At 42.3% G+C, this 17,168-nt stretch overlaps 1 protein-coding gene across 13 annotated transcripts in view; it reads right to left on the bottom strand.

Moving 5' to 3' along the window:
* Positions 1 to 64: 64 nt before the first annotated feature.
* cacna1c (calcium channel, voltage-dependent, L type, alpha 1C subunit) overlaps positions 65 to 17,168 on the bottom strand; it is a 102,110-nt gene continuing 85,006 nt past the window's right edge. For 5 of the 13 annotated variants that reach the window (XM_057323832.1, XM_057323839.1, XM_057323829.1 and 2 more), the window contains 18 exons: positions 13,449 to 13,496; positions 11,948 to 12,085; positions 11,579 to 11,644; positions 11,402 to 11,493; positions 11,164 to 11,320; positions 10,838 to 10,965; positions 10,656 to 10,752; positions 9,645 to 9,747; positions 9,430 to 9,531; positions 9,206 to 9,333; positions 8,974 to 9,114; positions 8,102 to 8,442; positions 7,872 to 7,898; positions 7,086 to 7,202; positions 6,761 to 6,882; positions 6,071 to 6,168; positions 5,645 to 5,989; positions 65 to 5,553 (listed from right to left, as the gene is read on the bottom strand). In XM_057323832.1, coding sequence (XP_057179815.1) covers positions 5,203 to 5,553; positions 5,645 to 5,989; positions 6,071 to 6,168; positions 6,761 to 6,882; positions 7,086 to 7,202; positions 7,872 to 7,898; positions 8,102 to 8,442; positions 8,974 to 9,114; positions 9,206 to 9,333; positions 9,430 to 9,531; positions 9,645 to 9,747; positions 10,656 to 10,752; positions 10,838 to 10,965; positions 11,164 to 11,320; positions 11,402 to 11,493; positions 11,579 to 11,644; positions 11,948 to 12,085; positions 13,449 to 13,496 — 2,601 coding nt within the window. In that variant the 3' untranslated portion in view covers positions 65 to 5,202. Of the gene's footprint in view, positions 5,554 to 5,644; positions 5,990 to 6,070; positions 6,169 to 6,760; positions 6,883 to 7,085; positions 7,203 to 7,871; positions 7,899 to 8,101; positions 8,443 to 8,973; positions 9,115 to 9,205; positions 9,334 to 9,429; positions 9,532 to 9,644; positions 9,748 to 10,655; positions 10,753 to 10,837; positions 10,966 to 11,163; positions 11,321 to 11,401; positions 11,494 to 11,578; positions 11,645 to 11,947; positions 12,086 to 13,448; positions 13,497 to 16,861; positions 16,946 to 17,168 lie in introns of all 13 variants that reach the window. The other 8 variants (XM_057323830.1, XM_057323840.1, XM_057323838.1 and 5 more) reach the window with 6 other exon arrangements.

The raw sequence follows: 17,168 nt of genomic DNA, 5'->3' as shown, positions 1-17,168 counted from the left end.
TGTTTCACTTTTTTTCGAAAATAGGAGTAGAAAAAGTGATTGAATCTTCTGATTTATGTAGCGTATTCTTTTTCAAATCGAAATGAACAAATGAAAGAACGATGAAATGAAACAAAAGAGTATCGGCGAAAGTAGAAGAGGGAATGACAGACCATGCAGACGTCTCACAGAGGTTTAATAACACCCGGGCTCTAAAGTCGGTGGTCCAAAATGTGAATGACTGACCTCTGTGTTCCACGAGAGACCCAAATGACCAGCACTGATGCCTTTAACATCTACCAAAAGCACGATCTGTTCCAAGACTGCCCCTGTTGTGAACTAATTCGGCAAGGAAAATAGCGTAACGTGGTGGTGCTTTCAGGGAATAGAATCCCTCAGTCCTGCCACCCATTAGAGAAACAACCAGAGCCAACAAATCAAGCCCAGAGCTTCTTGCGGCCAACCAGACCTGATCAAACATTACGTCCTTCTCTGCAGAATGAAATCAGGATGTGATAAAGAATAAGTTCAAACTACGTTCACTTCATTCATTCATGGAAATTTGTGCAATTAATACTCTTTTGAGCTCCTCCTCCTCCAAAACTTTACCGTTCCTCCCATTTTCTCTCTCTAGTGCTACATTCGCTGGGTGGAACTGGAGGCAGGGAAATGCCACTCGGAAATACCTTTGCATTCATTAGGCCCTAATTCAGTTTCCAGCGCCATCGGTGCACTAAAACAGCCTGAACCGATCTGCATGAAATTATAGTCCCACCTGCTGAAATGAAACTATGGCGAGATTGACATTTTGAGCTTAGGGCGAAATTAATATTTACACGACAGCTAAAATCTATGCATAAATTCATCCTTTACTTGGATTATGTGTATGACGTATCGAACTAAATGTGGTTTAAATGTGCAAATCGTGATTATTGCATCACCACCTTAGCTTTTAGTTTACCGTTAAAATTCGTTTACGCACTACATTAACTTATTATAATATCAAATTAACAGTCATATAAAGGAGGACATTGGAGATATGTGCTACACAAAGGTTAAACCAGAGGGCAAACTTTGCACCTGTCCAGGCTTTCTCTTGGTCAAAGGTCAACCCTTCAGCGCGCACCTTCAAATCTGACATGCAAAAGTTCCATAAAAGCACACGTGAACCCAGAAACCCAGACAGAACTCCATAACCAAATACTTAAACTAACTAACCCAAAAAATATTTTACCTAATGTAAAAAACCATCCGTGTTTCTTCGTTACTGGGTTCATCCAAGTAAACCAATCGCTGTAAAGAGACACTAAGATGTAATGGATCGTTTCCGATAATATTAGAAACCAGGGGCTGTTTCCTGGGGGTTTTACATTTCGAAAGGCTTATAAGGCTAATAATCTATTCATGTATTTTTTGTTGTTGTCTATTTTAATAAATCATCTTTTGTTTTTAGGGAATCTTGCTTACGCTGCTACACGAGGTGAACACAATGCACCTCACGACCAATTGCAGTCCATCGCTGACTTTGGCTGCTCCCACCGCAATTGCGAAGCATCTAAATTTCCATTTCATAAATATTTCTCGCATATTAAAATATATAAAATTACTTCTGATTCTCTGAGAGAAAAAAGCTACAATTAAACGATTTGGGCAGAAAACACCACTGAGCAACTAACAAAATATTCAGTCAGATATTTGGTACCAGGCCTGAGCGTTACACAGCGCTCCGTGTTTCTGTTCCTAAAAGATCGTTCATCTGCTGATGCACGTGTCATTCAACACGGGGGCTGATTTTGTAGACCGAAAGCTTGTGGCTTATCCAGACTGTTCCGTCGCTCGCGGGGAACGTGATGTGTCCGATTGAAAACAGCAGCTCTGAACAAGCCCTCGATAAATCTCATTGCACGCCTCCCTCAATAAATGCCCAACCATCCTGCCGTCATGCAACTGGAGTTTCAAAAGGAGCTACTGCAGTGACTACCAATGATTTACTCTATATTTCTCTATCGTAAATTTAATTTCTATCTATACAGATAAGTCGCTACATACATTCTCAAACACTGTTGTGTGTAGCCATTTTAACCCTGACATTCAGCAGATACAGATGAGTTTATATTTTTTCTTTTAACTCTTTTCTATAGTCTATAAAAATATACAATCATTGGCTAATGAAGGGAGAGTCTGTCCAGTCTTTAGACTCCAGCATTTCCATGCGAATGAAATCACGTGATAGAAAAAAAACGAGCTTAGACTCAAACCTCTGATCAGTTCAATATCCATTGCAAATGCAGATTGTCCATAAGACTTGAGAAACGACACACAAACGAGGGGATTTCTAATGTTTCACTTGTAGCCTCGAACACAAAAAAGTGAAAATGTCAATGGCCAACAATCCACGCCGTCCAAAATCAAATCAAGTCTGTTAACCTGGCATGTACGTGTGTGGGGGGAATGTAATAAGATTTAGCTTCACTGTGATGTCTGCTGAAGGAAGGAGAAGAACGGTGAGTGAGTGAAAAGGTAAAACGGAAAATAGCAGTGATCAAAAGAGAGAGAGAGCTGCTCTTGCGTATCATGCACCTTTCAGCTGGATGAGCACAAGATATGCAAAATCACTTTCGCACCGACGAGACGTTTCTCTCCACCTCTATGTACACCTTCACGTTTCGTCTGACCCGTCATCGGCGTTTCCTCAATGTTTCATTAGAACGAAATAAAACGAAGTTACTGGAAAGCTTTGCACACCCAAAAAATCCTCATGCAGAAGAAATTGAAACCAACAGAAGAAAAACATCAAACCAAACTGACCCGCACAAGATTGTTAAAATACTCAATACTCAAATTCACCCCATTTCAAGTATGACAGGTTTTTTTGAATTTAAAGTTCTGCAACTTAATACACAACAGTGAATATATTCTCTCTGGATCTTAGATTTTTGTACAGCTGTAGTTCTGAATGAAACTGTTGTACAGTCAAAGTTATTGCATTGTTTTTGCATATCTTGTGGTATGCAAGCACATACGCATGCACGCACGCACGCACTCGTACCGCATATATACTAAACGCAAATACTAACGCGCTCGACTACGCATTCGCACTCAGTTCTCCGCTGTGCATATACTAAACACAGATAAACTCGACACATACACAACCAAGGCCTCGAAATGTGCCTGGGGCAGCCTCACAATGACACATTGGAACTTTGGGCTTTGGAACAGAGCGGGTGGGTTCTGGCTACATTTTTTCCTAATTTCTTTTTCACACGCATTGCATTGTCCTCGGAGCAGAGATCTCCTGTAAGCATTCAGAAACTCGCAACCGAAAGCACGTGACCAGTCAAAGCAAGATGTAAATCAGGATTTCAATGTCCAAGGCCTGGAACACAACGCCAGGAAACAGCAGGACGCTCGGTGTAGAAACAAGTCAAGCGGACGAAAATACTTCGTTATCTATTCATCTATGTGAAGAGAAATTCCTATAATGCTTTTCTGAAGCAAAACGGTAACGAAAACTTGTAACCCAGACATACAGAAAGACGCCCTGGAAGCGGATTGGTCAGGTTTCCGTCGCTTCGTACATCGACAGTGTCATTTCTCATTAATGGATGTGTTTAGGGGATGACTTTGATCTCACGTAAGCAACATGAGTAACCGCTAACGCTTCAACACCTTATTTGCATAATAGATAAAAAGGTAGCTCTGCGTGTAAGTGTGAACTGCATGGATACAGTGATAAACCCAGCAGAAAAAAAGATCCTTAACAACAGTAATAATAATAATAATAATTAATAACATTAATGGATGACGGCCATGACACTGCTGACGTTTGTACGTTCGTAATGACTTAATCGTGGTAGTATATTTAGCCCTGTGTGAACTACATTAGTGTTTTTGAAATGATGCGCTACGCTTCCTGAATACTCCACGCTTCCTCTCCTCAAAGTGCACCTTTACTGACCTTCAGAAGCTCTGCTGTTTCCTGTGCAGACTGTCTGTCGCTATCGGCTGAATGTTTCTGGAGATCAGCAGTGAAGAAACGTCAGTAGTTTCAGAACGTCCAATCCAACAGCAGCATTGGAACCGTGTGACCTATCAGTGCTACCTGCGTCCAGGTGAGTTAAACTGCTCATTTACAGCTCGCGAGCTACCGATAAACAACACGAGAGAGATCCCCCTGAACACACTGCAACCTCTGACAGGAATAAATAAATAAATAGCTTTTTCTCTGTAAGAGGCATTAGAGTCACAACACTGCATCTGGCATAAACATCCTTCAATAATAATAGTAATAATAATAATTTAGAAAAAAACAGCATCGACCTGTGTGCAATTCAAGATAAACGATAATGGAAATACCAAATGCTGGGAAGAAGAGAAAAAAACGGCAGAACAGTGAAGCGCCTCTGGAAGTCAAAGGCCACTGATGCAATGACCTTTCCCAGCTAGCAGCTACCTGAAAGCCGTGACGGTACACAAAAGAGAGAGGGAAATTCAGAGAGTTCAGTTCAGTCTTTCAAAGCCGTTTCAACAAAACAGCTCAACCAGAGAATTATGGGTAGAACTCATAAAATAAAAAGCAGCAAAATCTTGAACTGAAAATGAACCAGTAAAAAAGGTTGGGGGTGTTTAGAGACGACGCTTCTCCTGACGAATGGATGATGGACAGCCCCGTGAAAAGTGCGACAGCTGTTATATCTGAGTGGGCTTCACCTCTCCAGTTTGTCCATTTGGTCTTTCTGAGCATCCCTCGAACCAGCGACCTCTCCTGGACGGCACAATTCCCGACACAGCCCGCTCGGCACCACACATTCGCACCGGATGAGGCCGTTGATTCCAACACACATAGGGGTCAGCGCAATCCTACTTTGGCCCCCAGGCGTCCACCGACGGACATACAGTATCCCATTCATTGGGTAACAGCGCATCTTTTCCCACGATTCCCTGTTCGGTCAGGGTTGTTTTTTCATTTCCTCCTTACTGCAATCAAGGTTGTGAGAACTGTGAGGCACTTTAGAAACACACACACAAACATGTACACTCGCCTACTCGCTCGTGCTCTCGCAAACACACGGACGAACTAAAAACTGACTCGCTCTCAGCTAAGCAGAATGGCCTTATACCCCTACGGTAGGTACACGCAACAAACGGTCAGACTGCGGGACGGCAGTGTCCTCGGCGAGAGTTGGGCTAAGACACAGGAAGTCCTCCGTGCTGACGTTCCCCCTACAAACTCGTCACGCACTCCATGTCCTCGTCCTCCATCAGAGCGCTGTTCCGTAGCCCCGCCCCCTCAGAGAGGTCTAACTCCGCCCCCAGAAGCTCGTCTGACCCTGCGGCGCTAGAGAGCCCCAGCGCGTGGCCGCAACGAGACTCCTGCGAACCAGCGTCTCTGCACTGAATGAAGGGTAAAAGGTTCCCGTTGGCGTTGGGTGGAGTGTTGGCGTTGAGAATGTTATCGGCAGCGTTCTCCATCTCCTCCATGGTCATGTCGCAGGCGTCTGCTAGTTCCTGCTTTGCTACCTGGATGAAGGTCGGATCCTGTGCGTAGCGACCCAAACCTTCAGATATTAACACCTGAGGAGAGAAAGAAACAAATGAGGAAGAGCGATGAAGAAGACTCAACTATTAGAGAGTCATTTAGAGAACGTGAGCAAAGCGCCCCTACCGCCTCCACGAGGCTGCCGGCGCTCCCGTGTGCCAGAGATATGGAGTCTCTGCGTGTGACCGGAGGAACCGTGAGCGACACGGGTCGTTGCGTCCTCTGCGCGCTCCTGCTGTGGTTGCCGTTGCTGTCGCTGTACCACGAGCTGCAGTTCACGGACGGCATGCTGCTGTTGAGTTTCTCGTAGGATCCGCTGCCCTCTAACCGGAGAAACGGAACCGGCTGGTAGCACGGACCTCCTCCGCCGCGGCTGCTTGGACTCGCGGGGGGCGTGGAGCATAGACGCGAGAACAAAGTCGGAGAATGACTTCGTCTCAGCAAGGGACTCAAGCCTGCCACGGCCAAAGCCTTCGAATATGAGCAGATAGATATTTTGAGTGAAAAGGACGAGGAGAAACTCAGCAGAAGAGTGTTTATGTGTGCGCCTACCTGATGATGCACTAGGTGCAGTGGTAGTGCAGTCTTCTGAGAAACATCAGGTCTGTTATGCTTTCTCAGACACTCCAAGTGAAAGGAAGACCGTCGACCTGTGAGTGTGTGTGCATGTGTGTGGAGGAAGACATTTTAAAGTATGCTTTTAAAGATTTTTCCCCAGTGTTTCCCACACAATTTTGTTTTTGCAACAGGGGAGGAAACAATACTTATTACTTCTATTACGTCATGAATTTGTGTCTAAAGGTCAACATAAAAATCAGGAAACAAGTCAGACATATAGAAAGTATTTAAAAACGTTAAAAAAAATACTAGGGCTGTCAAACGATAAATTGCATCCAGAATAAAAGTTTGTGTTTACATAATATATATTTGTTTACTGTGTATATTTATTTTGTATTTATAAAAACATACACATATAAATTATAATTTCATACATACAAGTATTTCCTAAATATGACATGTATGCGTTTATAAATACAAAATTAATATGCACAGTGCAGTACATAGACATAAAAGACAACTTTTATTCTGGATCTTTCATCGTTTGACAGCCCTAAAAATGACATTGATTTAAAAACGTATGTTCATTCATTCATCCATCGTTGAACAATGTATTATGAAACGCTGGACTCTAGTGATATGTATGACATGTTTTCGAGATAATGAATGCGTGCAGGTCTTTACCCAGTGTAGTGGGACAGAGAAAGGCCCGTCGCCGTGGAGACTGCCACGGCCTCCTCTCCTCCCCTACATCGCCCTCCACCATGGGAGACAACTGCTTGCTCTCTTCATCCTGAAACTCCAGCCTGCCAGACACACGCATGCACAAACACGTATTTCACAATTTCACAGGTAACTTCAAGCATTCAGAAAAAATAGTACGAGGCAAATGTAAAGCCGTTGTAAAATAACCGACACCTCTGACCACACATCAATTGAAATCGATTTTAATGCAACAAAGCATTCACAGAATGATCTGTACAGGTGAAAAACAAGAATGAAGTATTACATGTCAATTGAAAGCATGGTCTGATCTCTCTCGTCTAGAAACGTCTCATCATACGTCTCGTCGGTAGACGCTTCTTCTCGCCGTATGATGGGGAGACGACTGTCGCTGGAATCAGAGCTACACAAACACACACACACAGGTGAACTATAAGCATATTGTGCTTGTTTATCTGCAACAAACTGTCAAAAACACCAGTAAAACAAGGAAATAGCACCTAAACATACAGACGACAGCTGTACAGTAGCAGAGAAAGGTTTGTTTGCCACGGCCTTCATCTATAATTGATTGCGTCACAGAAACACTGATATTATTCTGACATGGTAACCTTATGCCACTTTATTTAACAGGGGAACTAGTTTGAATAGAAGGGGCACTTCATAAAGACTACATGTCCATTTCAAAATAGAAAGATATTCAGTATTTCAGGTTGTGTTGCATGCATCAGCACTAAATCTGTATTTCCTGTTTACGGGCAGCATGTGATGTTTGTGTGTTTCGGTCTGAATGAAGCGCCCCCCCTGTACAGCCTGGAAATGACCAGCCAAAGCACAAACACCAACGCGAGTAAGTGTAGCTGCTGATGTTACGCTTAGCTTGCACATGCTCATACATTGTCAGCCAATCAGAGAAGCCGCTCGCAGCTGACGCTATTCGCGAAGTGGATCTCTCAACACACACAAGAGTTTGTGTGTGTGCGACATGAAGATCAGATCCACCTAATATGGAGAAAGCGCACAACAGCTCTCCATAGTGACGAGGTCTTTCTCTTTCTGACTGTGAACGTACCGCATAAACGTGTCATAGAAACAGGTCCTGGTCCACGAGACGATCAGAGGGGGAGACAGATGACAATCAGGAGCGGGATTCCGACATGAACCTGAAATCTACCCGCTAACATGAACCACTCCAAACTAGAGTATGTGAACTGAGCGAAGTTTGTGCTCTTTAAAGCTTAACAACTGACGCTCTACTCCAAAACACAAAAACAACATTCTTCAGCATTGATCACACCGTACCTCTTGTTTGGAAAGCACCATGTGGGCCGTGGCAGTGGGACGGTGGTGAGGGGGGGCCCCGTGTGTCCGTCAACCGTATTGACGGTTGGTTTGGGGTACCGGTGTCCGATGGCCGTGTTGTTTGCGTTGTTGATGTTCGCGTTGGATCCTGAGGAAGAGTAGCTGCTTGGAGTGAAGGTCGAGTCGACGAGCTTCTGATGCGAGGGAGATTCCGTCTCGCCGGGGCTGCCGGATTTGCTGATGTGCAACGGCCGCTGGGTTGTGAAGGATTGTGGGAAGGAGGCGTGGCCGTCACTTTGGTTGTAGTAGTTGACGTGGTTGCCGAAAAGGCCACCAGAACGCTGCAAAGACAGATGAAGAATTAACAAACGTCCAACTCAAAGTCCCAGTTTACACCTGGTGTTACAGATTTTTCCACATTTCATAACCATCAACCTTTATTCGGCCTCCAATTCACTCCACACTTATATTTCTAGTTTTCAAAAGTGTTACACTTAAAAATCTTTCAGAACAATCCGCCTTACATTTACATTTAGTCATTTAGCAGACGCCTTATCTACATGATGATAGCAAAGCGCTTTTACCAATGATTTCCTTATGAGCTCTTTGGATGATCACGCCAAAGAGGAAACTTTACTTAATATGAACAGCATGAATATAATGACTTCTTAATAACAAATTAAAATCTAATAAATGGCCCACGATGCTAAAAAAAGGAATCTAAACAAGCAGCTTTGCTTCAGCGACCCTTCGTCCTTGGAGAAGGGTGACGCTCTTTAGATGACTCCGCTCGGAAGGTCTGATCCATGCGGGTGGGCAGAAGCGATGACGTGAGCGAAGCGGAGGAGAGGAGATAAGAGGCAATATCAGACCTTTACCCTGAAGATATCATCCTCGGACGCAGAACACACGGTTTCTTTTATGGCTCTCTCTAGTTCCTCCTCCACGGTCAGGTCACCCGATATCGCCCGTCTGATCTCAGGACCCATGTCGTGTAGAGTACGCAGGCCAGCCTGAACCCGACACACGCACATATTCAATTTTCTTTTTTTTGTGCCATGGTGATATTCCTTCCGTGTGTGGACGTGTGTAGTTTGTACCCACCTGCAATGAAAGAGCAGTCTTTGGGGGGATTTTGGCTACCAGGCCCTGTTCCTTTCGTTTCTTGAATTTCCTGAAGTATTCCTGAATAAGGAATGTGGCATAGAACTTCCCCACTGTTACTTCATCATCTGTTGAACACAAAACCAAAACACACACTTAAGCAAAGCGCAAGGACAGGACATGGCATGACACTGCGGGGAACTTTAATTCCCAGCCCCTCTTACCTCCAGCAGGGGGCACGACTTGATCCAGCAGCTTCATGCTCGTCCTCTTCCAGATTTTTTTCACGATTGCCCTGAGCTCTTCGTTTGCTTGCTCCAAGTTACCTAGCACAAACACACACAGTGACTGTTTTGTAGTATTTACAGTAAGTGCTCAAAGGGAAGATGTAAACAACTTAATGAAACCAATAAAGGTGTGTGTTGCGTTATTTCCACACCTTCGGTTTTGATGCGCAGAGCCGTTCGCACTAGGGCAAAAAGGGTTGCGTTGAACATCACAGTTCCGTCACTATTGAGAGGCATGTTCATGGACACAAGCCGCTAGACACACAAAGTAACAAATAGTCATATGAGGTCACAAAAAAAAAACGTTTGTCAGTTTGTGTGTGTTTACAGAGTGAGCGATGTATCAACCTTATAAATATTACTATAATAAACATTATATAAATATTTTGAGTTCTAAATTCTTGAAAAGATGTGTTTTTTTAGAGGTAGAGATTGGGTTAGGGTCACTCTGTAGTACTCGCATTGTAGCACAATATATCTTAATACAAAAGACGGATATGTATTTTATAGCCATGATGTTATTTTGACATCTGTTTGATCCTATTGGTTGCGCTGCACACGTGACTCATGTCAACATGTTTTTTATTAATTTAGTTGAATTAATTTTGTACATCATTTTGTGCTTTTACTGCTTTCTTTTGTAGGGTTTAGCTTTATTAATTCCTTTCTTAATTTAGGTAGATGGTTTCATTAGACGCACGCGCTAGCTAAAGTTACCTTCCGGCCTGTGTTTTGTAATAATAAACCAGTTTAATTTATATTGTTATTAATTCATATTAATATTTTATTGTATATCAATTGTATTAAATGAACTCAAAACTACTCAACAGTTACAGATTCTTTGTGGAGGTCTACCACAAGTTAAGTTTGAGCCACATAACGTTTGTTTATGTTGTTGGCGTTGAAACCGTCTATTCAGAAGCTTTAAATAAATAAATAAATAAATGTTGTCAGTTCTATACCAATTTGCAGCAAATGCCAAATGAACAACAAGAACTGTTATCGAAGCGCCTGCCAAATGCATAAATGTAAGTGTTAATTTGAATGTATAATGGCAAGAAGTCTGTTATTTGAATTTCTGTGAAAGATATTGTGATATTATCATATTGTGAACCCAGCAACGTGTATTGTATCGTATCTTGAGGCAAGTGTATCATTACTACCTTGCACGCCACTCTATGCGGGCAGAGTTTTCCAAACCCGAGGGGTGGCTGAATTCTGCGCAGTAACGTCACCACATCCAGATGTTTGATCCGACCCCTGCAATCACATCACACTTAATCTCAGGTTATTCAATACGAATAATGAACTGATCAAGCTTCAACAGCTGTGTAAATGAACGGACTTGGCCTCGGGGTCGTATTCCGCCCATATCCTCTTAAACTCATCCAGGTGATGTGGCCCCAGTATCGACCAATCACGTGTTAAATAGTCAAAGTTGTCCATGATGACAGCCACAAACAGGTTAATGATCTGTAGGAGAGAATGGGAGAAAAAAAAGTGTAACTCATGACAGGAAACCTCTGAGTCACACACGCTGTCGCTGTTGCGTAGCTGGATTCGGTAAACATTGTTCGGAGGCTGTAACAGATGCCGGGGACACACTCGAATTTCACAGCTGTTGTAAAATAAACAGTTGTTTACCACGAGGGAATATTGACGTTCACTCACCAGGAAGGCGCAAAGCATGTAAAAACTAACAAAGTAGATGATGGCAAAGTGGCTGCCGCAGTCTTCGCTTGAATGGCCGTCCTCCGAGCCCTTCTCACACGGACGGTTGGGAGAACAGGCCAGCATGATTTCCTGCCACGCTTCCCCTGTAGCACACCTAAAAGCGCACGCATTTAAAAGTTAGAGAGGCAGCAATACTAAGAGAGAGAAAGATGGAGAAATGAAGGGCAGAACTGACCTGAAGAGCAGCAAAACAGCCTGAGGAAACGTCTGAAAGTTGTTGTTTCGGTTGATCTGACTGTTGTCCCTCAGGGCGATCTTGCCAAACATCTGTAGAGTCAGACACATAATACCCATCATGCATCACAACATCGGACGGCTACGGCGGGCCGAAGAAGCTGGATAAAGATCTCACCTGCATCCCAATGACGGCGTAGATGAAGAACAGCATTACGATAAGCAAAGCGACATAGGGAAGAGCCTGTGAAGAAAGAAAACGGAGGGTAAATAAAAAAAACAAGTAGCGTAACATTTCACTGTCCATGCTGGGAGAGACCCACAATGCATTGCTGCTGGACTCCAACAATAAACCACGAGCATCCAGCGAAAGGAAACCCGATTGTTAGTCTATTTTTACAGTGACTGCAGGTGTGTAATGACGTCGTGTAGTCTCTGCAGAGCCAGACCGTAAGTGTCAGCATAAGCTCTGGTCCACATTGCTGCTAATGTTGATCATCAATCACCCAAACAGACCAAGAAAGCAACCAAACGTCCTTTATCTCACCTGAAAGGATTTAATGAAGGTCCAGAGCAGCGTCCTAATGCCCTCTCCACGGGAAAGAAGCTTCACCAACCTCATGACGCGGAACAGCCGAAAGAACGTGATGGAAATCCTGGCGTTATCTTCGGTGTTTTGAAGGCCCTTTTTTTTAGCACAGACACATATATTCGTGTTCATGGAAAGGCACGCAAACAAGAGCGATTCAAGCTGACACGCACATTGACGGTTAAAACGTCTACAAAAGAATATTCAACATTTCCAATGATGACAAACTACAGAGAGACCGATGTCTGGTGGCTTTATGACAACATGATAATGAATGCAAAGCATTTTCGAAATGCCCGCCACAATACGAAACATCACTAAAATAAAAAATCTTTCCTAATTGAATGTAATCCTAATTAATATTCTACTAAAATTTTGTGGATGTATGCTGTGTTTTAAAGATAATATGATTTATTAATTACTAAACCACATACACACAATCTCACAAATTGGACTTTTCACCTTTTCCTAATCATTTTTATTCTTCGTAAATATATTCTTTCTAGTGTTGTGACACTGCTATAAAGACCCCGTGAAATCAAAATAAATGCTTTTTGGGGATAATTCACCCTAATACTATTTTAAACCTGCATGACCTTCTTTCTTTTGCAGAACACAAAAGAAGATATTTGGAAGAATGTTGATAACCGACCAACACCGACCCCTGTTGACTTTCAACGTATGAAAATGGACCAAAAATGGATCTTCTTTTGTGTACCACAGAAGAAATCGTCATATACAGTTTTGAACTGCATTAGGCTAGATGTCTGGTATTTATTATTTTTGGGTGAACCGGTCCTTTAAGTCTATAACTTTGAAGGCTGCACACTGTGTCGTGCACTCCTGAACATTGACAGAATTCACTTTCAACATATGAACACATTTTAAAATGTACTGTATATCGTTTCCTATCGGAGAAAATGAAAATCAGAACTTTGCCCTAATAGCAGAGTTTACGGCTGTACCATTAATGAAACAATTTCATGGGATCTTTAAAACAACACATTTCTAACCTGCACGGTCATACACGACGCACAAGCCAGCCAAAAACATCACACCAAGCAAAACTGGGAATAAGCTTCATGCGAGTGGACATCGCACAGAAAACCACACATCTATTCTCAAGCCTCCGGCTGATTCCAGAGCTTTACCACTCCGAGGATTAACACCAGAGTTCATCAGCCGGGGCGGCACTGCACCACACACACACAGCGATGACCATGTGACTACAGTGCACCAATGGCAGGCATGGCAGCCTAAGGGAGGGTAGAAGTCGAGACGATGGACACACCAGCAGCATATACACGTGCCTGCCCAATGCCACAGTTATGAGAGAGAACACGTGTGCTCATGCTGAGGTCACATGATGAATGACAGTTGGTGATGGTGGAGAAGTAGAAGAGATGACAGGGTGGAATGAGAGGTGACAGGGTGGTTTTCGGTTACCGTTGGTCCGTACCATTGGTCTTACCACAGAGGAGGGGGGAGAGGAGGAGGGGTCAGCTGGCTTTAAAGAAAGGCAGACAGATCAAAGCTATAGCAGCGCCAACCACCCACCGTACACCTGCCAAAGTGTGTGTGTGCGTCTATGTTCAAGGCTTAACAATAAGGAAGTTCCTGCTGGACCAGAGAATCGTCATTACTGTTGAGCCCTGATATGTGTGAGAACGTGTCTGTAGGTGAGCTTCAAGTGTATTTGTTGGGTTTCTTGCAGGGGAGACGCCTCATAGCACATCTGTCTTTCAGCCAGCTGAGGGCGCTACAGCACATGGTCCGTGTGGGGAGGAGCCATATGCTGGTCTGCAGCCAGAAACTGGAGGATGAGTGAGTGACACACGCAGACACATGCACTGGTTCGACATCTCTCACGAGTCGAGATTCTCCCAGCAGGTCTTGCTCAATGTTTGTCTCTCAGTGTGTGTGTGTGTGTGTGTGTGTGTGTGTGTGTGTGTGTGTGTGTGTGTGTGTGTGTGTGTGTGTGTGTGTGTGTGTGTGTGTGTGTTCATGTGTGTATGACTGTGTGTGTAGGTGTGTGTTGAATTTCTACATGCAGAGAGACTGATTTCTAAATCCCCTGCAGTGTCTCGCTCGTTTGAAATATTTGGTTACTTTAAATGGTTTAAAATGGTGAACGGGATTCAGTAAATGATCTCACTGCAGCAGAACTGCAGAGGATCTGGCAACCCCAACCATGCATGTAGCAAACAGAACTGGGTCAATGGTATAACTCTCTCCAAATGGGTGAATCTCACGGAACCGGTCAAGACGATATCTGTGGGCATATTTCAACCCAAAATCAAAAGATAGTAAATTTTGCTTTAAGAAAATAAAGCCAATTTTTAGGACCGATTAATATTTTGAATGCATTATGACAACCAAGCATATTTGCCGCCCAACTCTCAAAACCATAATCCTATTATCATTGTATCAGCTAAAAACTGATTTTATTCATTTAATTTATTGTTATGGTAGTATTTGTTTTACTGACTAAAATTTGTGCTACAATTAAAAGTAAAAATGATCTACAGTATATATAAATTAAAGTAAACAAGTAATATTTGAGTATTGAGTATTTATCAAGAAATGCTATTACTATTCTCTACTGAGAAATGAAGAATAAATTTGGACACAGTCAGGAGGGAAATATGCATAATAGAGAAAAATACTAAAATATGAATGTCATTAAAATAGGCTTGATTTTGCTTCTGCACAACATTTCATATATTTCAAATATTTAATTTTACTTTTAATTCTGGGGTGAAATGTGACCTGGTCATTTTGTCGTGAGATTGACCCAAATGTGCATGTGTGAAACAGTTGTCATGATAAAATCACTTTCAGGGGACCGTTCAGTATCACAGACATGATCTCACATTGCACGGAATAAGAGATTTGGCACAAACTGGCAAACACTGCCCCCTGGAGGTTGGCCAACTGAGAGCAATAAATTCAATACTTGATGGAAGAAATACTTGATCGTCTTAATTGGCTCATCTGGAATGGACCAGCCAATAGCTAACACTGCAGGGGGCAGGCCTACCCAGAATGCCGTGCGGGCGTTCAAAGAGCACCAAAGAAGAGAGAGAAGAGACAGACAGGAAAAACATTGATAAAAGGAAGGTAATGCAGATCAGAGAGAAAGAAAAGAAGAAGCATTCATAGAGAAGGATGCAATGTGGCATCGTCAGCAAGACGAGGCTGGCAAACACTCCCATCACTCCACCCCCCGCTGCTGTCCAATCAGACGGTGAGAATCACACAGCGCCTCCAACAGGCAGGGAGGACGAAACGCTGAGAGGAGCAGAGCGGTCTCAGGAGGAGGAGGGGTCACATTAACGCTTTTTCTAACGGAGAGTAGAGTCGAGGGACTTCACTCTAATCTCCTTGTGGCACTGAGAGGAGGAACTGGCTATCAGCACGGATTCATCACTTATCATATTTCAAATGGCTAATCGGATTAGTTTAACGGGTTAATGAAGCATGAAAAAGTGCTCAGAGTTTTCTCAAGAAAAAATAAGAGGAAAAAATAAACAATTTAAACACAATGCTGGGTCAAAGGTCATGCTTTAATTTCAAATCAGATGCTGGATGAAGAGAAAACTCCAACCAAACCAAACCCAGTCAGTGCTGAAATGGATGTGCATAGCGAACAGGGTATATATATCTGAAACAACTGCTGTCAATCATAATGACCTTCATACACATCATGCGATCAGAGAAACTTAGAGGAAAAACTTGCATAGCTCAAAATGAACCCTCAGACGGAGCTTTAATCTTCAAATTTCGTTAGCTTTTTAGCTTTATTAGCTAAGCTTTAGAAATGCTCGATTCTGATTGGTCAAAAGCGAATATTACTGCACACTGCTAAACTGCGACTGCTAAAGTATGCCATTTATCTCATTGGTGACACATGTATTGTTCAGATAGGTAATAAATTAAATTTAATACTAAAACAATATTTTAAACATTAACTTCAATGTTAAATCAAAATAATTTTTCATATTGCAAAGACTACTGTATGTGGTTGAGTTCATAAAACATAATAAAAGAAACAATTTATGTATGTATGTTGAATATGTGCTTTTGTTGTCTTAGTGAATTAATTGTGTAAAATGCCAGTCTTTTTAAGCACAGAAATGCAAATTAGCATATTGTTGCTGTCCTAGTAGGATTTACTTATTTTTTTTGTGTTCATTTGCTTATTTTTACACTTTTTTTTAACAAAAACGGTATGCAAATACTTGCCAGAAAAAACGGCGTGCAAAAACTTGCCACAAAAAAATGTAAGTACATTTTAAATACTTACAAAAACTGTGTGCAAACATTAAGTAAATTAACACAAAAAAATCCAACAATAAAAATGTGCTAGGTTTCACTTCACTACAATCTAAATCAAATACAATCCAGGTCCTAAATCAAAACCAGTAAAGAACCACCAGTACGACCAGTGATATTTAACACAGAAATCAATATTTTACATTTGTGAAACTAGAAACGGTTACAAAATATTGCAATTAATACCGGGATCAAAAATTAGGTAAACAAAAAATGTAGGTTAATTTTTTCCCCGTCAAATATTGGCTCTTCTGTTAAAATGTGTTTAAAGGTTTATGAATTGACTCAACAGAAACAAAACTTTTATCAAGTTACTGTTCAAGTTGTGCAACAATCTATCTTCCAAAACGCAATAATGAACCAAATAATGTCCACATTGGTTCTAAAGTCAAGATATATCACCCTGAAGGCTATACAAGGTCATTCATGCCTATGTATGCGGGTGGAAAGTTAATGCAACTCCATCTTTGTTAGTCTGGGGGGTTAGGACGGGTGGGAGGGTGCAGGCAGGCAGATTAAGAGAGAGAGATTACTTACGTTAACCTCTGTGATGGCTATATCAACAACACTACCCACTACAATAAGGGCATCAAACGTGTTCCATGCATCAACAAAATAATGCTGGACAGAAAAATGAAAAAGAAAAGGAGAGAGGAGAAAATAAGGGAGAAAACAGTTACACATGAACATTTAACTCGCATGAGGAAAATCATAAAACCAAATGACGGGTGTGAGAAACCAAAGAACAAAAGAAAACCGGAGAATCCCACGATGGCAAAAAGCACCTGGGACCCGTCATGCTCCACAGCGTTAGTGAAACATCCCCCAAAACCACCTTGAAAGG

The sequence above is a fragment of the Triplophysa rosa genome, linkage group LG24 (assembly GCF_024868665.1).
Source record: "Triplophysa rosa linkage group LG24, Trosa_1v2, whole genome shotgun sequence".
Taxonomy (NCBI): Eukaryota; Metazoa; Chordata; class Actinopteri; order Cypriniformes; family Nemacheilidae; genus Triplophysa; species Triplophysa rosa.
Note: the sequence above shows the minus strand (reverse complement) of the source record. Positions and strands in the feature narration are given on the sequence as shown.